This window comes from Meriones unguiculatus, chromosome 7 (genome assembly GCF_030254825.1).
Source record: "Meriones unguiculatus strain TT.TT164.6M chromosome 7, Bangor_MerUng_6.1, whole genome shotgun sequence".
Taxonomy (NCBI): Eukaryota; Metazoa; Chordata; class Mammalia; order Rodentia; family Muridae; genus Meriones; species Meriones unguiculatus.
In genome coordinates, this window is record NC_083355.1 from 14,556,876 (window position 1) to 14,582,500 (window position 25,625).

Consider the following 25,625-nt stretch of genomic DNA (forward strand, 5'->3'; position numbering starts at 1 on the left):
GAAAGCCCAAAGCGTATTTCCTTGCCGTGGGCTGGGACGGAGGCAGCTGTTTCCAGCTCTTTCTGGCTCTGCCTGCTGTACTCACTTCCTCTCACTCCCCTCCACTTCTCTTTCAGGCCCCGCCATTCTTCTTGGCCACGTGTGCCTTCCTGTGCGGGATGTATTTGAGGAGTCACTCTGATTCATCTTTGGCACTCTTATTTATATGCTGTTCTTTGTCTCATCCTCTTTGCAGTGCAATCCTTTTGCTTCCCCCGACTCCCCAACTTGCGTTCTGAAGATGTTTTTCAAGAACTATCTTCTCTGAGGCCCCCTCCCAGCTATCCCCTCAGCGGGACCCTATCTAATATAGTCAGTCACACCAGGCCCTCAGTACCTAGGCAGCATGGTCATGTCAAATCTAAGCAGATGAGGCACGGGGGAACAGGCCTGCTTGGAACTGGTATGTGCGTTAAAGACTTCCAGGCACAAATGAGAAATTTTTATTTTCCCTTCTGAGGCAAATTTCCGTCAGCATGAAAGGCTAAAAAAGTGCCTTTAATCCCAGCACTCAGGAGGCAGAGGCAGGTGTATCTCTGTGAGTTTAAGGCCAGCCTGGTCTACATAGCTAGTTCCAAGACAGCCAGGACTATAGAGAGAGACCCTGTCACCAAAAAAACAAACAAAAACAAAAACAAAATCCAGATTAAGGTAAAGATAACTGAAATGGGCTTGTTTCTTAAGACCTACATCTCGAGGTTGGACACTGGAGCTTACACCTGTAAGAGCCTAGCACTTGAGTGGGGCGGGTGCTGCAAGGTTGGGGCCAGCCTAGTTCTGGTTAAGTTTCAAGCCAGCTAGGAATGGGAGAGGAGAGGAGAGGAGAGGATTGGGAAGGAAAGAAAGGGGGGGGAGAGGAGAGAGGGTTGGGAAGAAAGAACATCGGGGGATGAGGAAATGGGGACATGACCCATCCCATAAAGTACCTTCCATCCAAGCACGAGGGCTAAGGTTTGAATCCCAGCCCTTGCATAAAAGCCTGATGATTTATAAAGTGTCTGTTTACAAACCTTGCGCTGGGGAAGCAGACACTGCTAGCTTGCTGGGGTTAGACTGGGACTCACTGGCCAGCTAGCCTAGCCTGCTTTGTGAGCTCCAGACAAGTGAGAGATCATGCCTCAAAATAAGAGGTGAAGGGCGATGTCTAAGGTTCACCTCTGGCCTCCACACAAGTGGAGGCACACAGGCACAGGGAGGGAGAAGAGAGAGGGAAGGACAAGGGGGGGAAGGGAGAGAGAGAAGGAGCTAAAGAACATGAAAACAAAACCCACCTATATGCCCACTGTTCGCACACCTGAGGCCCCGGGCCTTCCCTGACTTCATAAGTGTCACTGACTTTTCTCACTGTCTAGTTAGTGCCTCTACCTGGTACCTAGTGCTCATCTCAAGTTGAAATTCCCTGGATGACATTGATTGACAATATATATACAGTGCCAAGCAACTGTTGTCTTCATCAGGGGACTCAAGGAAGACTGAGTCCTTGTGGAGTTTTATGTTTGTTGGTAACAGGAAATACATGCTGAACTGTCAGGGCAAGATAGCAAGGAACAAGTTGGGCTCTAGATAAAAGTTAGAGAAGTTTTTTTTAAGTCTATAAATACTTCCTGAACGTCAGGCTGACTCCTTGAATCTCTTGACTCCCTTTGACTTTGACTCCGGACTCCCTGGGAAAGTTCTGAGGTCAGATAAGAGAAGATTGGGGCTGGTGACTGACGAGATAGCATGACTATCTGAACGAAGGCCTTTTTCGGCGAATGATGGGTTTCCCTTTGTATAGCCGGATCAGAAGAAGTTCAGGGTCATCTTTTGGCTACATAGCCTGGACTGCATGAAGCACTGTCTCAGAAAAAAAAATTAATTACAATAAAATCACACCTCTCTCTGACCCTTTCTTATCCTAAATATCCTGATCCCGGGTGATGTGTGAGAATCAGGTGCCAGCAAGGGGGCATGTCTCAAGCCTGCTGCATATGTGACTCCTTTAGCTGTATAATGGCGCTGTGTATAATGTACGTCCCTGCAAGTTAAAGCACATAAAGGTTATGAGAATTCGAGGGGAAATTTTGCAGGTGGTGCCTTCAGGACGCAATGAGAAGCTGAGCAGTCCCATCTTGCCCAGACACTGGGCCCTCTCTGATATTCAGGAAGCCGCTTCATAAAGGGATGGGTGTATCTGCTTAAACCGGAGAGGCAGATAGCCTGGGTTGAGTCCCGACCCATCCCTTGTTTGTCTCTCACTCTGGGCACGCTGCTGGGCCTTACACCATCCTTGTTTCTTCCTGGTATTGGGATTTGGTGAAAATCAACAAGTTCTCAGATGAGTTTATGGATGGCGGCGGTTATTTGGGACAATGCCCCTTGAAAATAAGTACGTAGACATGCCACTGTTGTTTCTGTCGCCGTGTCGGGTCCTGCATCTCTGTGGATCATCATTTTTGTCCATAGATGCTCCTGGGCTTCTGTGGTCAGGATGCACCCAGATAGTAACGAGCAGTGTCAAGGATATGGTCATCAGAACCTACACAATGCTGCTGGCCTTTGGAGTGATGGAGTCGCCTGACCATTCCCCAAAAGATTAAACACAGTCAGTCACCTTGCTACATAGTTCACTCTGGGCATCCACCCAAGAGAAATGGAAACCCACACCCATACAAAACCTGGTGTGAGAATACCCACAATGCCACTATTCATAACAGCCAAAAGGTGGAAGCAAGGGAAACGGGGGTAGCACACATCTGTACCACGGCAGCCCCAGCGCTTGAGATGGAAGCGTAAAATGGCAAATTCTGGCCGGACTTGACTACCTAGGAAGGCCAGCCACTGAGGAATGGATAAAGAAAATGTGGTCTATCTGGGTGCAGTGGCACACACCTGCAATCCCAACAGGCGAGCAGCCCCAGCTTGCTGCTCCCAACAGGGAGACTGAGGCAGGCAGATCTCTCTGAGTTCAAGGCCAGCCTGGTCTACACAGGGAGTCCAAGACAGCCAAGGCAACACAGGGGTTTTTCAAACCTGTCTTGAAACTTCCCCTTCTCCTCCCCGCCAAAAAAGAAATGTGGTATATCCATATAGTGGAATAGAACTGTGCCGGGAAAAAGGAGGGAGTGCTGTTATATTGCGCTATGTGAAAGAGACTAAATACAGACGACCCCATGTCATATTCTAGCCATATGAGTTGACTAAGGACAGAGACCAAAGCGGAGTGATGCCGGGGGCCAGGCAGGAACAGGAAAGTGCGTGCTCCCAGCTGCAGGTTTTCTCCAGGGATGTTGATGCCATCTGGGAATTAGATGTGGGAATGGGTGCACAACTCAAGGCATAATAAGCACCTTTAACACGTGTCCCTGCAGCGCACCGGCTACGATGGGAATGATAGCTTCTCCCTTTGGTGTCTCGGAGGGAAGCCAGGGCCTTACACGCGCTCACCGTGCGCTCTACCACCTCACACACGATAGCCATAAGTCTCTCCGCTCACGCGTGCTAGCCTCGTGCTCTACCACTGAGAGAACCCCCTCTTCGGCCCCTGAGAAAAGCAACCTAAAGAGCTGAAGAAATCCCACCAGCTACCTAGAAGAGAGCCATCCCAAGAAAGGCCCGGAAGCTGCGGCGGATGAGGCAGCGCCATGTAGTTAGGACTGAACTGTCACGGAGAATTGTATGTTCGTGTATGTACATGTGTATATACTGTTGGAAGGTGCTCTAGCTTAAAGGGTGTCAGCTGTGACTCCAATGCCAGAGGAGTACTGTGTCCTCGGTGACAGTCTTCGATGTGAGTGGTCCCCATGCTCCCGGAAGTTTGGCCACGCCCTGCTTGTGAAGGTCGGGGTCCCCGGAGAACCTTGGGCTTGTCCCCACAGCCACCATCTTGTTGCTCTGCACAGATGTGGTACCCACAGCAAGGCCTTCCCCGCACCCCTCAGGAAGACTGCGATGTCCCTGTGTGTGTGTGTTTGCCCCTTTCCCTTTAAGACTTCAGTTTGCTTACATTTAGTTTTGTTCTCATAAGTGTTTCTTGTCACCATAGCAACCCTAATCAATCACAGGGCCAAAAATAGCTCTTTCTTTCTTTCTTTTTTTTTTCCCCCCTAAAGCGTGTCTGTAGTGAATTGGGAGCGCAGCTCCACCTTGCATTCGGCACAAGCTGCTCACATTTCCTCAGGTTCACTGTCGGGAAATGTGAGCAGCTCGTGTCTGGAAATTATTCTTGCAGAGGCCCAGACGCTTCATGTCTCCCTTCCTCCCTCCCTCCCTCCCTCCCTCACCGCTTCTCAAAACTTCAAATAGGTTTATTTCAACGTTCAACAAAGAGTCATCCCCCACTGCACACTAGCTCTTTCTGCTGGAGATTTTTGCTTGCGCTGTAGGACCACAGTTCCATGGGAGGTTTAACTCAGTAGACTCTAATGGGATGGCTCACCAATTAACTGTGCGCAGATACGGCACACAAAGGAAGCCAGTGGCGGCGGGGAGCAGATGGCAAGGACCCCAGTGCCATTCTTCTTGGGGAAAATCAAAGATACAGTGACGAGACAGCAGCTGTCCTGTTGCCCTGGTTTCTTCCTGGTGCTGGTGCTGTTTCTCGTGGGGAGAAGGGCTCAGGACTCGTCACACATGGCCCCTGGGGCTCTGAATTGCTGCTTCAGGTGTTATCTTGTAACTTCTTTGAGCCTCTGGCTTTGTAAACTGAGTGAACTAGGGACCCTATTAATCTCTAGATCTAGGAGGCAGAAAGGCCCCTGGTAGAATTTTTGTTTTCTCTGCATGATGTGGGCAGGGGGTGGTGGGATGCAAGAGAGGAGGCTGGGAAGAAAGTGTAAATAGTCAGGGACAGAGCTGGGAATGTAGGCTTCATATCCACAGGAGAGGAGCAGGCCACCGTTCCTGTAATGGGAAGGACCAGTCCAGCAGGTGTTCCGCCTGTGGGAACTTCTCCAGCGAGCCCTCACATGTTCACGACAGATCTGTCTGGACTCCAGCCACGTTAGCTCATCCCTGCTGCTGTGGGAGTTCCAGAGAGAGGAGTACATGGACCGGGCCAACTCCACCGGAGTGGAGTCCATCCTAACCTCAGATGTCCTCTGTCGCTTTCCTCTCAGCTGAGTCACTGCGAAGCTGCACCGTCTCCGAGTGATAGATGGGGACATTCAAGCTGAGACTGATGAGGGAATTTGCCGGGTATCACAGAGTTCACGAGCGAAGAATCTGGGGCTTGAACGAAAGTCCGTTTCCCTCCAAAACCTGGTGCACACTTCTGGACGTGGGTAGCAGCTAGGGACAAGCTTCCTGGTGTCAGTCAGCGGAAACCGTCTCCCTGGCCTTAAGCCCTTGTAGGTCAGATGACTAAGCCAAGAGGAGGACAGGTTTCCCTGGAGGTGTTCAGACCTCAAGGTGTGTTAGGGGCACTTACACGGGCCAGATGGGCCATCTGGAAGGGGAGCCTTGGGCAGGCCCTTCTGTCGCCATGGGGCAGATTTCCCACAAAACTCAGCATCAGTTTATTATCTTGCGTCTCGCAGGGGATAGGAATCTGTGCCTAGGTTAGCTGAGTCGTTGGCTGGGTTGAAACTAAGGTGTCAGCCATGGCTCGAATTTCATCCAGCCTTCTGGGTTCTCTTCTGCTCTCCCTCTTTCAATTCCTTGAGACTGATGGACTGAGTTCATGGTTTTTTTGTTGTTGTTTTTTTCATTCAGCACTCCCTTCAGCTTCCAGAGGCCTTCCCCCGTATCCGTAGTCAAGTCTCCTGGCTCAGTGGAGCATTTACTCGGAGCATTTGGGGCGCTGAGGGCAGTCAGCTAGCAGGGGCTACCTAGTGAAACCCTGCCCAAAGAAACAGACAAACAAGCAAACAACAGCTTCATAGGCTGATCTCAGGGTCGCCACTCAGACACTCCAGCGGGCTGTCCGGGCTCTTTACAATGCCGTGGGACATTGTCATCTGAGCTGAGCCGTGTTCACATCCATCCCAGGATGCGTGCAGCCCAGATGGGTCAGGTTCAGGTGTGGTCGTTTCAGGGCCCCTGGCTTCTTTCTCCCTTGTAACAGGTCCCTTGGTGACCTGGAATCCTTCTCATCCAAGGAAACGTGTCCGTGTTTTTTAGGAGATGAGGCAGAGTTTGAGAGAGTCCAGGGCTGGCAGGTGAAGGTCCCCTCTCTTTCCCCCCCGGATAGGGCTAGTGGTGTAGTCCTAGCTGTGGGAAAATATTAAATCGTAGAAAATATTATTGGGGGTTAGTTGAATATGCAGCTTGGCTACTGAGGAGCAGCAACTGGGCTGACTGTATGCCATTCTCCATGGCAGTAGGACCTCATGAGGAAGCAAAATCCTGCGGGAGCTGGTCATTTGGGCAGCGAAGAGTAAGGAGGATAAGGGGAGGGGCCCTATGATGAGACAGGCGGACCCATGCCTCCTCACCGGGGCAGGTCATTCAGAAGTGGTGACTCAGGTGTTCTTTGGCCGGGATTTCCTCGGGAGAACTGCGGGCGCAAAGTCTGGCAGCTAGAGGTGACGGGAATGGGTGTGGCCTTGATTGTGCGTGGGCCTACATTCACCCTGGGCTCTCAGCTCCTATCAAAGCTACCTAGGAGGCCTTGCCTGGTCTGAGTAACAGTGAGACCGCCCTGTGTCAAAATGGAGGCTGAAAAGAGGGCTACTGGGCCAGCAAGAAGGTAAAGGTGTCTGTGACCAAACTTGGTGACGTGAATGAGATCGCCAGGCTAGAACTGCAGGGGGGAGGGGAGCCCAAGGCCTTTAATGCAGGCACTTGGGAGGCAGAGGCAGGGCAGGCACATCTCTGAGTTGGAGGCCAGCCTGGTCCTCAGAGTGAGTTGCAGGACAGCCAGGACTGCACAGGGAAATCTAAGAACGGGGCTAGAGATTGCTTGTACAATCATTGATCTTCTGAGCACACCTACAGTGTGAATAAGGATTGTCCCCATTCTGGACTGGGGGTGGCAAAAGTCAGGATATTTCCCTTTCGAGCCCAAGTCACTGACGGGAACACCAGTTCTTTTCATGGTGGTGTGTGCAGTGGGGAAGCAGAGAGTGGTGTCATTCTCGGAGTCACGAAGAGTAAGAAGCAAAGATAAATAGCTGAGGTTGGCAGTGGAGGGGGCTGTCGGTGTGTCTGTCTTCACAAGTCAGCTGTGAGGTTTGGGCCAGAGAGATGCTCAGTGGGTGAAGGTGCATCTCAGAAAACTTGAGTTCAGATCCCCCAAACCCACACAGCAGATGGAGAGAACAAACTCAATCAAGTTTTCCTCTGACCTCTACACACATGCGTGACATGTACACACACACACACCACACACACGCTAATTAATCTAAAAGTAAAAGGGGGGGGAACAACTTGAAGAGAGGAAGAGTGGAAGACCAGGGAGGGGGTGCTTGCAGTCACTGGTTTTTGGAGGGAGAAATAGAAGGCTGATAGTGAAGGCTGGCTGCCGCTCGACAGACACTGGCCTGTATGGATGGACAGGTTTATTCACTTATGTCTGTGCGTGTGTGAACAGAGGCCAGAGGTAGACATTTGACCGTCCTCCTTCGTCCCTGTCCGTTTGACTTTTGAAACCTTGAGCTTGCCTATTTGGCTAGACTGCCTGACCCCAGGTGCTAATCTTAAAAGAAGCATTTTGCTCAGCGGTTAAGAGCACTTGGCGGCTCCACCAGAGGACCTGGGTTCAATTCCCTGAAACCACGTAATGGCCAAGAACCATCTGTAACTCTAGTCCCAGGGCACCTGATGCCCTCTTCTGGCCTCCACAGATACTACATGCATGTGGTGCACAGACATACATGCAGGCAAAACACCTGTAGACATAACATACCTGTACACATAAAATAGAAACAAATAACATCTCAAAACATTAAAATAAATCTCTAAGCATTGTTAAAGATGAACATCTCACCCGAGAGTTTAATAATAATTTTAAAGCAACTGCAGCCACGGAAGCTTCTGGTCATCTTAACATTCAGTGTGTGTGTGTGTGTGTGTGTGTGCACACGTGTGTGTGCGCGCATATGAGTGTCTGTGTGTGCATATATGTTACATGCGTGCACATGTATATGTGCATGTGTGGATTTATGTGTCTGTATATGTGTGCGTATGTGTGTGTGCTTATGCACTCATGTGTCGTGTGGTGCACCTGTAGAGGTCAGAGGACAGTTTGTAGGAGTCAGTTCTTTTCTTCCACCATTCGGGCTCTGACGGTTGAGCTCATGCTGTCAGCTTGGCGGCATGTGCCCTTCCCCAAGGAGACTCCTGATGTTGTCTTGAGACTCTCACATGCCAGCACCCCAAGACAAAAGCCATTAGATAAGATTATCACAACCACCCCCCGCCTCACCTGTCCCCCTTCAAAATGCCCTCTCCAACCCGGGACAGGGCTCCTTCGGTCCTCGTCCTGCTGGCTCGCTGAGGGCAGGCGCACCTGCAGCCCTGATGTAGGCAGCCTCGCCTTTTTCTGCTAGGAAAATAACCTCCATCCTCCACTCCAAACAGCAACACCTGCAGATTTGCATAACAAGCTTTTTGCATTTCGTATTTGGGTTTGAAACCCAAAGGCCGGAATTTATTTGCTTGACCTAGATAAGTAGTTTAGAAGATCAGTTTGGGGTGGGGGTGGGGGTGGGACACAGGCTGAGGAGAGGACCGGCTGGTTAAGCGTTTGCCACACAAGCGTCCCGACCTGAGCTTGGGTCCCAGGCACCCACATCAAAAAAGCTGGATGGATGTGTGCGCCTGTGGCATCCGTCTGTCCATCTGTCCGTGCTAGGGAAACACAGAAGAAATCCCGGGGGAGCTGCGCAGTCTGGCGAGTTTCAGGTTGAACGAGAGACCTTGTCTCAAAACAACAAGGGGAAGGCTGGTGGAGGAAGACACTCGGGGGCGCACAGAAACACACTCACAAACACCTCCACGGTGCCCCAGGCCGATTCACACCCTGTGTTGCCTTCTCTGACTCCTCGTCGTCGGATTGGCCCTCTCGGATGAGTCACAGATTTGCAAGTACAAATATTGATTTCCCTAAAGGCTTGTTATCCTTAAGAGGGTCTCTCCGCTAGGACATCTCCCATGCTCGTGAGCCAATCAAGGTTCTGCCAGGGGCCCCAGCGGTGCCAGTCTTGACTCGCGGTGACTAGCCTTCCTCCCTGGAAGTCCCTGGAAATGGGTGTGAGGGCAGCGGCTAGGAGTGAGAGGTTGGATAGGCGACAGCGGGGAAGGTGCTAATAAATCACCGCAGTGCCTCAGCCTCCATCGAGGCAATTACTGGGGTTGGTTGTCTTCGTGTGTCCTTAGTCACTGCTTCGATTACCTCTCTCAGATCAAGGCGGGTAGATGCCAGGTGCACGCAGGCGTGAGGCGTCAGGGAAATTAGCCGTGGTTTGTCCCCTGCTTCTGAGACAGGCGTCCCCAGGGTCTCTGCTGAGCTGAGCGGGGGAGTGTAGCTACAGTGGAGGGGAGGCTCAGTGAGCTCAGGTGGTATCCGTGGATGCTGGGACAGAAGCTGTCCCCCTCTCTCGGTTTCCTCCCCGTGGATGCGGTACTAAGCCAGTTTTCCCACCAGCACATGCCTCACCACGCCCCTGGGGGGTTTGTGCAACCTTACATTGCTGGACTCCACCTCCAAGGTTTTAGAATCAGTTGCCCAGGGTAGACCCCGGGAGGGTACATCCCTAGCCGAATTCTAGAGTGCTGCTGCTGCTGTCGCTGGACTGGAGAGCCGCTGGACCACTGAAAACCACTCCTGAGGGCCCCAGTAGTCAAGAGCGTGGACTCTGGGATCCAGCGACGCAGCTTTCCGTGCTGATTCTGTGACGCACCAGCTGTGTGACTGTAAGCCATTTACTTAACCTCTCGATGGCTCCATCCCTCATCTTGAAAGGAGGGATGATAATATTAGCATTTACCCCTTGGGGACTCTGCAAGCATTCAGGAACTTGGAAACATTCAGAAAATGCCTGTGGCAGAGAACATGGCCTCTTGGGACTTCGACCAGAACGAGCCATGTCTCTTGCATCTGATACCTGCAGGTCCCAGTGAGATCACCGGGTCATTGTGAGCATTAGCCTTCGATCCCATCTCCAGTGTTCAGGAAGGGTAATGCCCAGCCCAGTGCCAGGAGGAGGCCGGGGACACCCACATCCATCAACATCCTCTCAGGCTGCCTGACCTTTCAGATCTAATAGAGACGCAGTGGGGCCTGGTGAGACAGGGACACCAGGGCAGCCTTACAGATAAGGCCTCTGGCTGCCTCATGCTGATCTCTGCTGTTCACTGACTCCTTGCTTGCTGCTCAGTTACACATGCGTGTTTCAGTTCTGAATGTCAGACTCAAGACCTTACCCATGCCAAGCCCATGCTCTACCATGGAGCTGTGATCTCGGCCTTTTGACGCTATTTTTTTTAGTCACATCATTTTATTTATCTCTTGTAGTGTCCCTAGTCGATCATGAGTTTGGGGGGAGGGGTGAGAGAAGTTAAGAGGACAACTTTTAAAATTCAGATCTCTCTTTCCACCTTATTTTGAGGCTGGGTTTCTCTTGCTGTTTCTGCTATGCTGTGTACCCCAGGCTAGCTGGCCCACAAGCTTCCAGAAAATTCTTGCCTCTGCTTCCCGTTTGCCGTGGGAAGAGCAGGAATACAGACCCACGATGTCACATCTGGCTTTTTGACACGAGTTCTGGGGACAGAAGTCAGGTGGTCAGACGTGAGTGGCAAGTGCTTTTCCTGCTGAGTCACCTTGCCAGCCCTTTAACATTATGTGTTAAAAAAAAAAAAAAAATCCTGGAGGCCAGGGAGCTTGCTTGTGGGGTAAAAGGCTTGCCTGCAAGCATGATGACCTATGCTTGGCTCTCCAGCCCTCACATAAAATACAGGAACAGAGGTACCCAGCATCATCTCCTTGCTGGCTGTTGGGAAAGTGTGGAGACAAGCAGATTCCTGCAGCTCCCCTAACTGACGTGCTGAGCTCTAGTGCTCTGTCTGTCCTTAAAACAAGGTGGGGGAGGCCGGCTGGAGACACGGTTCAGTGGTGAAGACCACAGGCCGCTCTTTCAGAGGACCCAGGTTCAATTCCCAGAACCCACGTGGTAGCTCACAGCTGCCTGTAACTCCAGTTCCAGTGCCTGTAACCCTCACACAGACACATGTGTAGGCAAAACACCAGTGCACATAAAAAAATATTTTTTTTGTAACTTAAAAAAAAAGTAAGGCCAGGCTTGGTGGCACACACCTTTAATCACAACACTGGAGAGGCAGGTGGATCTCTATGAGTTGGAGGCCAGCCTGGTCTACACGGCGAGTTCCAGAACAGTCAGGACCACATAGAGAGACCCTGTCTCATCCTGCCTCCCCCCACCTAAAGGTGGAGAGTGATGAGGAAAACACCTAACAGAGAGCATTTATACGCTTACATGCATGCACACACATGTATGTACACACACATGCCACAGACACACACACCTATCTGGCCAATAATCTCTGCTCTCAAGGTTGTGTTGTGCCACTCCACTGGTCTTATATGCGCCTTAACATAGAGATTGCGGTGGCCCCTAGTGAACAGGTGAGCATCCGAGACCTGGAGATGGCCTCTGTGACGGGTGTCTACATTCCCATGGCGGCGTCAGGATTACCGGCACGTATTCCGTTTGCAAACGCCCTGGGCCGCTCACCTCTCCAACACTGCTCACGGCCTCTGGTGTCACTTCAGGAAGAAATGGCATTCATTGTGGTGGCCTCTTCTACGGAACATAGTTACTGCTATGTATCTTATTGACGGATACCATTTCTGCTGTAGATCTGTGCTCCCGGCCTAATGGCCATGCCAGCAGCCCCATGCCACAGTAAAGACGTGACACGAGCAAACTGTGGTGCTAATCAGGGTCTGCTTTCTCTCCACAGTGTTCCTTTCTGCCGAAATTCTCCATCCATATAGAAACCAAGTACGAAGACAACAAAGGAAGCAACGACAGTGTGAGTAACCCTCTGACAGCCCTCTCACTCTGCGCCCTCGGTTCTTGGCCTCTGAAGGTCACTCCTCCCGGCCCTGGTCCGTGCCTGGGACCTCAGAGGCTCCAACCTTGGACCTCTGGGATGAGGTGTGGAATACCTTATAATCTAGCTTTCCTGTTTCTAACCTGTGTGTCCTTCCATTGGGCACTCCCGTAATGTAAGTGGTTGCCATGAGAGAAGAGCACCATGGGAAAGCAGATCTCCTGGATTCCATTTGTGACTGCTGTATTAACACTTCTCAATGGGAACTGGAATTTGCTCAGAGTTCAGTGTGGTAGCACGTGTCCGTAACCCCAGCACTTGAGGGGTGGAGTTTCAGAGGATCACAGATTCAGGGTCTTTCTGGTCACATGAGATCTTGCCTCATAAAAACAAACAAAAAGCACTTACAGAAATGAACATAACCAGGTACATGTTCATACTAAAATATATGTAGACCATATTTTATATTCATGTGCATGTGTGCTCAAGTGTAGCTTGGCAATCAGGGTGACCATGCTGACTTTTGAAAAAAATTAGCCACATACTTTATTAGTGTTGCTTAAAATCCATCCTTTGGAGCCGGCAGACATGGCTCAATGGTTAGGAACACATATTGCTCTTGCAGAGGACCTAAGTTCAATTCCCAACACCCATATTAGGCATCTCAGATGCCTGTAATTCAATTCAGGGAATCTGTCACCCTCTTCTGGCTTCCACAGGCACCTGTACTCATGTGCACAGACACACACATGCATACAGAAGAGAGACACACAGACATACACACACACACAAATGTTTTTAAAAGTCCAAAATCCATCTGGCAGATTCTTCCAAAGGAGGTCATGTGATTTTTTTAGTTTCTTTCCCTTGGGAAGGAATGTTTTGGTGGAACCAAGGGGCTCACCAATAATGGGTCTGTGGGTTCCATCAGAGTGAAAAAGGAATCTAGAATCTATAGGAAATTTCCACCTCTTGACACAGTTTGTGTTTATAGAGAATAAAGACTGACATGCGGGTGACAGAGGGTTACAGGGCATGCTGACTCCTTTGACTGAGCCAAGAGAATGAATGCAAAACAGGAAGCAGGGGTGACAGAGGCCCCAAGGTGCCACCAGGCAAGTCCTAAAGACTCATGAACACCAACAACCTGAAAACTGGTGGGGAGAAGGTCTAGGAAGGAGTCTGTAAAAAGGACAGTTGGCCAGCCCTGCTTAGTAATTGTGTGTGTGTTGACACCTAGAAACATTTTAAATCTTCTTGCCCTGAGCAGGACCAAACTCCTTAGAGAGTACCCAGAACTGCCCGAAACGGCTGTATTTGTGGGGCAGGCACTAGCTACCTTGCAAGGATAAAGAGTGACTAGCAGAGACCAGGGCTGCTGGGCAATTCCTGTGCGACCTGCTGTCCTGACTCTTCCTAGGCCACCTTGTTCAGGCCATCATTCTCCGGAGGACTGGGAATACGAGTTATCTAATTTAGGAGTGACTCAACTTTGCCTGGATGAAGTTTCAGTGGTTCTCAGGAGATGACACTCAAAACTGTGTTTTACTATAGTTCACCTGAAGAAGATATTCACTCACTCATTCATTCATTCATTCATTCATTCATTCTTCAGCAAGGGAGTATTAAATACCTTCTGTTTACATACCACCGGAGTCATTTGGAGGGTATTAAAAATGCAGGAATACTGGGCATGGTGGCACATACCCGTAATCCTAGCCCTTGGTGGGGAGGGGCCAAGGGAAGAGGATCTGAGGTTTGAAGCCAGCAAAACAAGCAAAAAAACAAACAAAGAAACAAAACAAAAAAAACAGACTCATTTCCCTACTTTCGGATACTGACTGATTATCTAGAAAACCACGATCAGCATCTCTAACAGAGGAAACCCTGAGCACAGTAGAAGACCTCCCAGTGTGAGGGGTTGCCTCTGGTCGTGGGAGCAGAACAGGGGCAATCCGGCTGCTCTCTGCTCTCTCCTGTTTCTGGACTATTAATTAGCAGGAAGGCGGAGCTCTTTGGGTGACGGCAAACTGCTCTGGTATGGTTTGGTTCGGTTTTCTGTTCATAGCTATAGGTGGGTATGTATATTCATGGACGGGTGCCCAAGTGCCCGAGGGGACGTGTGCAGGCGTGGTGATGTGTTTGGAGGCCTGGGGTTGATGCCAGTCATTTTCCTGGATCACTCCCCACCCTATTCATTGAGGCAGCGTCTCTCAGGTGAACCCAGAACTGCCCGAAACGGCTAGCCTGGCCAGCCCCTTGTTCTGGGACTCTTGTGTCTTCTAAGGACTGGAGTTACAGACAGGCCGCCTTGTCCACGTAGCCTGTGTGAGTCCCAGAGACCAGAACTCTGGGCCTCACAGGCATGGTAGGTGCTTGGCCACTAAGCCATCTCCCCACCCCAGACTACTTTCTTAATAAAGATTTGCCGGCTCCCAGCCACACTCATCCAGTACATAGGATGCTTCTCAGCCGCAGATGCAGTGGTCCCATGACCCACAAACCTTGACCTTTCTAGGAAAAACAATCTGAGTACTCGGTTGATCTTCCCAGCGGTGCTTCCAACCACATGGCTGCGCCGGAGTTTCCGGAACTGTGCAGAGAGACTAGTATCACCAGCTGGGGTGCGCTCCTCCCACCAGGTTCAGGAATTCCATAGTGAGCATCACCTCCATGTGGTCACACAAAGGAAATGGAGAGGGGCCGTGCCCGTCCACAGCCTGAAATGGGTGCCCTTTGCTGGCCAGCTTTCTCAAAACTGCAATGTCTAGAAACAGTGTCACAAAGGCTGCATGCTAATCTTGGCAAATGATGACCTTTTCTGATTGGAAAATTAATATACAGTTTTTTAAAAACTTAAAGCATGCAATGAAAAAAAAAAGCTCCAAAAACAAAAGGAAAGCCATGATTCAGAGATGAATACCTGTATCCCTTTGGCTCACATTATACATTACTGCGATTTGGTTTTTAACCAGTTCCTCCCAAAATGAATCATACGGGTGTGCTATTTTTAACAAGGCATGCCAGAGCCTTCCCAACTTGATTTTACGTGTGTGTGTGTGTGTGTGTGTGTGTGTGTGTGTGTGTGTGTGTGTAGAGGCAGGAGGTTGACACTGTAATTCTCAATCTTTCCCCACCTTACTTTTTGGAAGCACGTCTCTCACTGAACCCGGAGCTCACTGCTAGGCAGGCTCACGGATTGGCCCATCTCAGCCTCTCTCACTCTGAGATTACAGGGGAGTGGAAGGTACCGTGCCCAGCTTTTTCTTGCAGCTGCCAGGGACCCAAACTTAGGTCCTGCAGAGCAGTGCGCAGCCATCCTCTCCCCAGCTCTCACATACGGCTTTCAGTGGCTGCACGGCCTTCCCCACCTCAGTGTACAGGGGTGAAGAGTGATGCTGCCCTAACAGAGGGCCCAAGGTTCATTTCCCAGCACACACATTCAGTGACTGGCTGTTACTGGCCTCACTCCAGCTCCAGGGGATCTGACACCCTCAATCTGCTGTCCTTCAAAGGCACCGGGCACACACATGGTACACAGACATACATGCAAGAAAAATACAAAATAATAATAATTTTAATGGTCTTTCCAGCCAGGTGGTCATGCCCACCTTTAATCCCAGCACTTGGCAAGCAGAGGCAGTAGGTTCACCTGAGTTCAAGGCCAGCCAGGGCTGCACGGAGAAACCCTGTCTTCAAAAAACAAACAAAAAAGTTTTCTTTCTTAATCGCTTTTGCTCTGAGCTCCATTCCATGTGAGTTAATTCATATCAGCTCTCCACGTGTAGATGGCAGGGAGGCTCTCCTGAGCCTCCCAGATTGACAAGCCCCTGTAATCTTCGGACTTCCTACCCTAGCCTCTGCCTGACTCTGCTCTCAGCAATCCATGCGTGACTCCTGGGCCCACTGGCGCAGAGCCCCCCGGCTCTATTTGGTTGCCCCACTTTGCCTCTGTGCCCTCCTGTAATTTACATATAGCCAGCAGCAGTTTAATGTTGACCCCAGAAGGAAAAAAAAGAAGGCCTAGGATGCCACTCTCCCTCCCAAATGCTTACAAATTGCAAGTGTGTATTTATCTAAGGATAAATGATGGCATGATGTCTCTATCCAGCTAGGGTTTCAAACCCAAAGCTGGAAGCCCATGCCTTGTTCAGGCGTGTCCTTGTTCTGCCCAGGCTAGACTGTGGAGCAGTGTGTTTTTGGTATTTCACTCACTCTAATAAACTCAGTTCACCTCTGCCTTTCTGTGTATGTGGTCTTGCCATGCAGCTCCCATCCTTCATGAGTCTACGCGCAACCATCCCCACCCCTACCTGCCAACATTTTAATGAAATGAATGCCGCTAAGAAGCAATAATTACATTGAAAGACTCTGGTGATAATCGCTTCGATTAGTGGCTGAATGGGGTACATGTTGCTATCTTATTATCAGTCATAAGTGTGATTCAAAATCTAGTTAAAACACATTGTCAGGATGACTAGACAGAAACATCTCATTAAAGAAGAAACTAGTAAGCATATGTCTGCGCAAACCTGCAGGCTGCGGTTCCTCAGTGGGGAAGTTGTCTTAAATTGAGGCCGGTTTATTTTACGCACAAACTGATGGGAGTTATTTAGGCCTTAATTAGCGCTGGGGAGCGTGGGGCCATGCCAGGGCAAGGTTCTGTTGTTTGTCCAAGGCCATAAATCTGGGCTGGAGAGCGTGTGCTTAGCCTGGTTCAGCTGAAGGGGGACCACTCCCGCAACACCTGCCGTGGGGTGACTCTTTGCCAAGAGGTTAATGGGGGCAGTCCAGCCTCTGCTTCCTCTTCCAAAGGAAGCAGGCACCATGCAAGGTAGCAGTTCTCAGCCCCGGCTATGCTCTCTGGGCTCACCTAACCTAGCCAGCTAGCTTGTTTGTTCGTTGTTTGTTTGACCCCGGCTAGCCTTGAGCTCCATGCAAGGCTGGCCTCCCTCTTGGACCATCCTCTTCCTGCTCAGCTGCTGGGATTACAGGCGTCCGTCATCACCCGAGTTGTTTGTGGTTGTTTATTGTTATTACATTTATTTATTTTGTGTGTGCGAGAGAGCACGCGCATGTGCCGTGGTGTACATGTGGAGTCAGAAGACATTGTGTAGGAATTGCCTCTTTCTTTCCACCATGTGGGGCTCAGGCATCAAACATCAGGCTCGGTAGCAAGAGTCTTTACGTGCTGGGCCATCTCACCAGCCCTCTCCTGAGCACTGTGAGCTACTTAGGGCCCAATCCCTCTGGGACTTTTGCAGGTTGTTCAAACACTGGCCAACACACAGAATCATGGAATACTCCAGAGAGCCGACTTCTCCAAATGGGCTCACGCTGTGGTGGCCGAGCCTCACCTGTTCTCTTGCTGGGGCATATATAGGAGGTGCCACCATCACCCCCCTGCCCCCATGGCAGTCTAGATCAGTGGTTTTAATCGTGGCTGCATGTGGAAATCACTCAGAAAACTCAGCAATCCTGTGCTGCTGACCCTGTCCAAGGGACCATGATTTGACGGGTCATGGGTAGAATCTAGGTGTTAGGATTTTTCACACACACCCGGGGTCAATCTAAGGGGCAAAAACAATCTCAGCACCAACAGATTTAGTATATGAATATTCAGTAAGCCAGGCTGTCCGAATAGCTTCAGTTCTTCATGCTCATGAAAATAGAAGAGCCTCTAAAGGGTCTTTGTGGTTTGTGGGGAAAGATACAGGCTTGTAAGCCCGAGGACCAAAGTTTGGATCCCCCAAAAACCTGTCATCTCTGCCTCAGAAGATGGAGGCGGGTCCTCAGGGCAAGCAAGGTGCTGAGGAGACTAGCCACATCAGAGAGCTCTGGGTTTGATTAAGGGACCCTGCCTGAAGCACTAAGGTGGAAGGATACTCCAAGATGATCCCAACATTAACCCACGCACACGGATACAGATACACTCTCACGCTCAAAAAAAAGAAAATGTTTATTTTATGTGCATTGGTGTTTTGGCTGCATGTACGTCTGGAGGTGCCAGATCCCCCTGGAAGTGGAGTTACAGAGAGCTGTGAGCTGCTGTGTGGGCGTTGGGGATTGAACCCAGACTGTCTGGCTGAGCAGCCAGTGCCCTTAACTACTGAGCCATCTCTCCAGCCCCCGGGAGTATCTTTTTTTTATAAACCATCAGCCTGTCTCTATTTTGTTAGCCGTGTCACCAAGGATATAATTCTTCCTGGAGGGAAGTCCTCTAGTGACAGGGAAAGAACGTCTCCTTCTTTTCCAGTTCCAGGAAATTAAGCTCTCTCACACATCCTCCCCTGAAGAAGTGTTTGCAGTGTGGAGTTTTCAGTCCATTCTTGTTGCAACGAAAGAAAGCAGAGCTGTTCCTTATGAGACGGGCAGATCAGTGAATTGCTCGCGTCCAGTCTCTCACCATAGGCTGTTCCTTTGGCCAACCAGAGACTCTTTATCAAGGATTTTGAAATTGATAATGCTGGAGATTAGTGTGCAAGAAAGCCCCACACAAACTAGAAGGTGACGTGCACATATCTGATGTCACCTTCACTGCCATCATGGCCGTATTTAGGTTAATGGTGATGAAACATTTTCCTGATGAAACTTTGATTTGGTCCAAACTGTCAAGTAAGTGTTGCTGACCAACGGTTTAGGGTTTTTGTTTGTTGTCCAGTGTTGGTTTTTGCTTTGCCAAGATGGTTGCTTGAACCGGAGAGGTGGCCCTGAATGAAACCAAGAGAGAAGGATACATTTTTTTTCAGAACACTTACTTTCTGATGGAATTGATATGTCTGAGAGAAAGAGGAAAATAGGGGGTTTCTTGCTTTAACCTTTGACCTGGGTCGATGATGGTGTTGCTGTTCTTGGGAAACAGCTGAGAGCAGAAAATCGGGATGAATCTCTAAGGCAATCTCATTTTCAGGGTTTTGTGCGTGCTAAGCAAGCAATCTACCACTGAGACACAGCCTCCCCCGGCCTTTTTTATTTTTACTGTCCTGTGTGTGTGGGTGTGGGTGTGGGTGGGTGGGTATGTGTGTGAGACAGAGAGGTCATGTATCTTCTTCAGCTGCTCTCCACAGTATTTTTTTCATAGTTTATTGAGATAGAGTCTCACTAAGTTGCCCAGGCTAGCCCTGAACTTCCTTTGTAGCTCAGGCTAGCCTTGAACCACCAATGCTCCTGCCTCAGCCACTTCATTAGCTGAGATTACAGGCCTGTACCATCAGGCATGGCTTTTTTTTAATTTTTAATTTTTATTTACTTATCTTTACCTATATGTATGCAGTGCCTGCAGAAGCCAGGAGAGGGGTTCGATCCCCTGAGACTGGAGTTATAGACAGTTTTTAGCAACTAAGTAGATGCTGGCTATCAAACCTGGGTCCTTCAGAAAATCAGTCAAAGCTCTAACCACTGACCCATCTCTCCAGCCCCTTAAGACTCATTTTCAATCATCGAGTCCTTCTTGGTTTTAGGAAACGACACCATCTCACTTAGTTCACTGCAAATCTCACCAGAGAAATCAAACTTCATCACCCAGGGACACCTTTAGGAGAACTACATAAACAGTCTGACCTCTGACTAGACTCCGCTGGCCTCGCCTTGTAGATGAAGCCAGACAGGCATACTCCCAGCCCAAGCCCGAGTAGCAGCCCTGGAAGAAACCAGATGGAATGCGGAATCTGTTGTTCCAGGACAGCTGGATTTATCCAGGGTTGATCCTCACTGGTGATCGCAGAGTTTATTTCATTATTGGTAGTTGCAACATCCAGAGGGCAACACACAGTAATTTATTAACACGTTGCAAAGTGCACTGATATTAATTTGTGAAGCAGGGGTGCCAGTCACAAACACAGTGCCCAGATTCCTGGTCTCCGAGGATGGTCATCTTCTCCTTCGAGGGCCTCTAACTGAAGGTTATAGGGAGATGAAAAGGTGGTGACTTTATTTTTAGACACCATCTCTGATGTCCTCAACCTTTAGAGTTCTGTTTTTAACCTTAGATTTTTATAGCCAGCCACCTACAAAATCCACCATTTTCTCCAATAAGTTAGTATAGCAACACAAATACGTAAGGGCGTACAGAACACCTCATTTTCTTTTGGGAGGATTTTTATCCACTTGGGCCTGTGAAGGGGAAAGTCAATGATGGTCCTTAATCTCTGTCCAAAAGTATCATTTCGACGACAACAGAAACACGGGTCTTAGCTGATTCCAAAATGTGTCCTCTCTTATTTGTAGTACAATTTGTGATCTGAAAACTAGGCCTTTCTCTTAGATATTTTTCTATTTATTTTTATGTGCATGAGTCCGTTGCCTGCATGTATATGCGTACCATATGCAGTACCCATGGAGACCAGAAGAGACCATCAGATTCCCCTGGAACTGGAATTCTTGGTGGTTGTAAACCTCTATGTGGGTGTTAGAAATTGAAGCCAGGTCCTCTATAAGAGCAGCCAATGCTCTTAACTCCTAAGCCAGCTCTCCAGCTCCATGAAAGCTTGATGTTTAAAGTAACAACAGCAGCAAGCCAAGAGTGGTCACTCATACCTGTTACCCCAGCAGGTAGGAATCTGAGGCAGGGGGATTGCCCTGAGTTTAAAGCCATATAGTGGCTATATAGTGAGTTCTAGGCCAACCCAGACCATGGAATGAAACTCTGTTTCAAACAAGCAAACAATCAAACAAACATGAGCCAAATGAAGGTATGTCCAGGGTGACATGGGCCTTCTGAACCTGAGGTGTAGTTACAATGGCAACTAGAATTATTATCCATCACTAATAATACACACAGCTTAAAGACTGCAGAAGTCTAGTATTTAATTCTAGTATTTGCTTCCCGTTTGGCCTGTTTCAACCATGCTGTGACAAGTCTGAAAAGACCCGCCTCCCCCTGCTGGCTGCTGCCATTTTTACCAAGACAGGTAACCAGACTGGCCCAAAAGAGAGAGTGGTGAGCCACAGTTGGGAAACTGGGAGTCGGAGCTAGAAAGGAAATGTCCAAGTCTGAAGTGTCATTGTTTGGGTGACCATGTTGCAACTACCAGGGCAGAGACACACCACCAGTGGGTGCTAAAACCACTGAGTGACTGGAGTGCCAGGGAAAGGACTCCTGCCTCATAAATATCATTCAAGAGGTTACGCCTCGGGGCTGGAGAGATGGCTCAGTGGTTGAGAGCACTAACTGCTCTTCCAGAGGTCCCTGGTTCAATTCCCAGCACCCAGGTGGAGTTCACAACTTCACACACTCGTGCATTCAGACAAAACACCGTTGCATATAAAATAAATAAATCTTAAAAGAGAGAGAGAGAGAGAGAGAGATTACACCTCGATTCTAAGGTCATCTAACAAATCCCACAAGGAGTAGAGTTCATATGACACATTAAAGTTCATATGACATGATATAAAAAGACACAGTATAGCTTCCACTGTGACCCTCTGAGTGGGCTACACCGTCACTTGTGGATGAGCCTTCCCACGGTGTTTCTCCTGCAGCTATCACAGTGATATAAGCAGACACACGCCACCCTGCAGCCCAGCTCGCCTCACACTTTCAGCAACCCTTCCTCCTTCTGCCTCCCCAGATCTGGAGTTACAGGCGTGCAGCCCCACACCCAGCTTTTGACGTCTAGACACTCGGCATGTGGTGGGTCGTACCCAGGGGATAGGTGGTGCTTGTCCTAAATGGATTATAAAATCAAGGTGGGGGGGAAAAGTTCAAAAATAGGACAGGTTCTGCTCAGAGAACAAAAATGGGAGATTTTCATCTTTCTCTTTGTGCTATAGACAAAGTTGTGTTGGCTGTTACATAACAAATCAGGCTTGATCCTTGGGGCTTACACTGTGGAAGGCAAGACCTCACCCCCACAACTTACCCTCTGACCTGCACATGTCCACTGCCTCATTCGATTCATGTACAGACACACATGACAAATAAGTGTAATAAAAATTTAGAAACAATTTGGGAATATTTTGCTTGTGGATTAGTTACATATTGTATAACCAACTTCATTTCTCAGCTATACAGACAGCAAATTCATCATGGTTGTCAGCCTGTAGTAGGAGCAGAAGGATGTCAGCTTCTCCTCCTCCTCCTCCTCTTCTTCCTCCTCCTCTTCCACCTCCTCTACCTCCTCTTCCTTCTTCTGTGTGGGGATTTCCTTACATAGCCCAGGCTGGCCTCAGATTCCCTGCATAGCCCAAGATGGATTTGAATTCATGACTCCTCCCTCTGTTTCCCAAGTAGTAGGATTACAGTTGTGAACTTCCATGACAGACTCATCTTTTCAGTATTAAAAAAGATATCCACTCAATGTTGTTCCATGAGATGAGACACCCCCACTAGCGCGCGCGCACGCGCACACACACACACATACACACGCACACAAACACACACACATGCACACACACCAGCTTTCTAGAATCCATTCTCAGCCCCATCCCAGATTTGCAATTGTTTTCCAAATATTTGTCTATTTTTTCCCCTCACAAGAAACATAATTGCTGTGGGAAACTACTGTACTTCTCCTTAAAAAAAAAAAAAAAAAAAAAAAAAAGCATCGCTTTCTTGTTTATTTACCTAGCTCTTTGTGTTTGTGTTTGGGGAGCCATTTTTGGTATTGCTGTAAATGGATTGCTGGTGACAGATGGTAGCCAGCAACCTTTGGGTCTTGGAGCATTTTGGATGAGGACACTTAGAGAGTCTGCCAAAAGCTAGCAGCTGGCCAGACCCACTCAGCAGAGGAGTGATGTACTAAGTTCAGTGAAATCACTGACTAGCCTGGAGCCAAACACGGCCAAGCAGTGTTCTGCAGCCTGGAGCTCATGAGAGTTCATCAGCTAGAACATCCCAGATGACCAATGAGAAAACAAGGCTCGGGTCAGAGGACTCACGAGAGGATTCAGTGAGGTGACTCATGTCCTGTCAATGGCAGTTCTTTCCTTCTCCTTGACTTCAGTCATGGGAACGGCCTGAGAGTCAGACTCTTGCAGCACTGTGAATAGTGAAGTTCATTGGGGCAGTATGGGGGGGGGGTAGGGGTGCTGCGTGGCCTCATGTCTGAAACCTGCAGTCCCCACTCTCTTCTCACCATGCTGTGGGTTTACCTCACCAAGCTGGAGGAGGGCGTGTGGTCACTGGCCCACGTACCAGACCAGGTGACTTCCTGCCAGGAAGATAGGCATTCTGGGTTTTTGGTGGTGGTGGTTTTTGTTTTTGTTTTTGAGGCAGGATTTCTCTGTGTAGCCCTGGCTGTCCTGGACTTGTTTTGTAGACCAGGCTGGCCTCGAACTCAGAGAGCTCTGCCTGCCTCTGCCTTTCTGAGTGCTGGGATTAGAGCTGCATTCTGGGTTTTTACGCTGTCTTTCCTTGGGTCGCTTTGACCTGGAAAGGACTCTGCTTGGCACAGCCCCCTCCAAGATCCACCTGGCGTGTTATTCAAGCCAGTGCTCATCAGTAGAGGAGCAGGATAGTGAAGGGATGGAGGGGGCAGCATCTGGAACTGGACCCGGATGACTCTAATCCCACATCAGCCACTCAGCAGCCGGCTTAGACCCGTTCCTTCACTTCCTTCGTGCCCTTGCCACTTGGTTTGATGGTTCTAACTCCTGATGGGTACAGAGCACGCTAGCCACGCAGTGTGCTCAGAACAGCGCTGGGTGCACATAGTAGGTCTGTAATGTGCTTGCAATCCTCAGCGCCTCCATGCTTCCATCCACTGTAACATCATCGTCTTTCATGTTATTAGCAACCCGGAAATAAAATGCATCTCAGTGGCAGTAGCACCTCGTCATTAGGAGCGACAGCGCCGTCCTTCTCTGTGTGGTCCTGCGGTGCAGTCCCCTCCCCCGCTCCTGCAGAGCATGTTGAGTGGCCTTCAGGGTGCATGAATGAGTTGCTTTCTCTAGCTGTTTTCTTCATACTTATTTGTTGTGTGCATACACTTACACACTCCTGCGTGTGACATGTCTGTGGCCATCAGTGGACAACTGGGGGGAGTCAGTCTTCTCTTCCTCCAACAGTGCTGAATCCGGGGCTTTCTTGTCATTTGCACCTATGCACTGACTGTGCATGTGAGCTTCTGGGTGATTCTGTTTCCACTCTCATCTCACTGTAGTGGAAGTGGGATTACGGAGAGGAGCTACTACATCTGTCTTTTTTTTTTTTAAGATTTATTTATTTATTTTATGTAATTGAGTGTTCTATTTGCATGTATACCTACACGCCAGAAAAGAGCACCAGATCTCACCATAGGTGGTTTTGAGCCACCATGTGGTGGCTGGGAATTGAACTCAGGACCTCTGGAAGGGCAGACAGTGCTCTTGACCTCTGAGCCATCTCTCCAGCCCACATCTGTCTCTTTTTAAAAAGTGGATATTGCTGGGGTTGTGTGGCAAGCAGTTTGACTGCTGAGGCATCTCACTGGCCCATGAATTCACTACTATTATTTTTTCACTAATGACCTAACAGAACAAAAAACTTAATGGGAGGGGATTCATTTTGGCTCACAGTTTCAGAGCTCTCAGCCCATGGTTACTTAGGTGCCCATGGCATTGGGAGTGTTTGGAAAAGAAGGGACTGGGTCCCAGGAAACTTCCTTTGGTGAGGCCCTAGCTCCTGAAGTCTCTAGAGCCTCCCAAAATAGCACCACAGCTGGAGACCACGTGTCTAAGGCATGAGCCTGTGAGGGACGATTTACATTCAAACTACAATGATTTACATTTCAGCCTTGAACGTTGTGTGTGGAAGAAATGCGGGTGCAGAAGTAGCATCTGCTGAAGAGAGATCACCAAATAAGCCGGCTGGAAGGGTGTTTATTTCCTCCTCCCTGTACAGCCACAGGCCTCCTAGGAATGCAAATGACTTGTCAGAGCTCCGGAAAGGGAGTAGCTGTGTCACCTTCCACAGGGAGGTCCAGAGCCAACCTCTCCACAAAGTGGCTTTCTCTTGAAATCCCCTAAATGCCATCTCAGTGATAAACACACCTTCCAGGGCGACGCTTGCCAGGTATTTTAGCCCCTTTAAAAGAAAAATGTGGGACGAGGGGATGATGGAAGGAGGCTGGGCGGGTGGAAGGAAGTTAATGATTTCCAGTGGCCACCGTTTCTAAGCAATTTTTCCCGTTTGATGCTCCCATCTGCTCCTGGATTTGCACACATGCTCTGTGTTGTCGACAGGCGGGGTTTCAGCTGTAGCTCAGCGAGCCTGGTACTGAATCTTCTGAGGTGAATAATAATGCTATCTGATAAGCTGGTCAATCATATATACTTTCAATTTTTCCAGACATTCAGTGTACATGTAAGACCCCCTTGTTTATTTATTCTAATATTGCACTTGTTTGTATGTTTGTGAATGGATGTTCCCTGTGTGAGTGCAGATGCATGTCTGTCCTCACTGTCCATCTTGTTTGAGACAGGGTCAGTTTTGTTTTTGTTTTTGTTTTGTTTTTTTCGATGCTGCATATACCAGGCCACCTAGTTCCTAGGGTACTCCCTGTGGTTTCTAGGGATTTGAACCTGGTCCCCAAGCTTACATGGCAAACTCTTCTGCCCACGAGCCATCTCCTCAGCCCTAAAGTGCTGTTTCTGTTCCCTCAGCTTTCACAGTC

The 25,625-nt window shown here is 49.2% G+C and overlaps 1 protein-coding gene across 1 annotated transcript in view; it reads left to right on the plus strand.

Annotated features, from left to right (window-relative positions):
* Positions 1-25,625, plus strand: part of Pitpnc1 (phosphatidylinositol transfer protein cytoplasmic 1) — a 247,599-nt gene that overhangs the window by 149,888 nt on the left and 72,086 nt on the right. Inside the window, exon 5 of the mRNA XM_060386515.1 lies at positions 11,941-12,012. Within this exon, the coding sequence (XP_060242498.1) occupies positions 11,941-12,012 (72 nt within the window). The remainder of the gene's footprint in view (positions 1-11,940; positions 12,013-25,625) is intronic.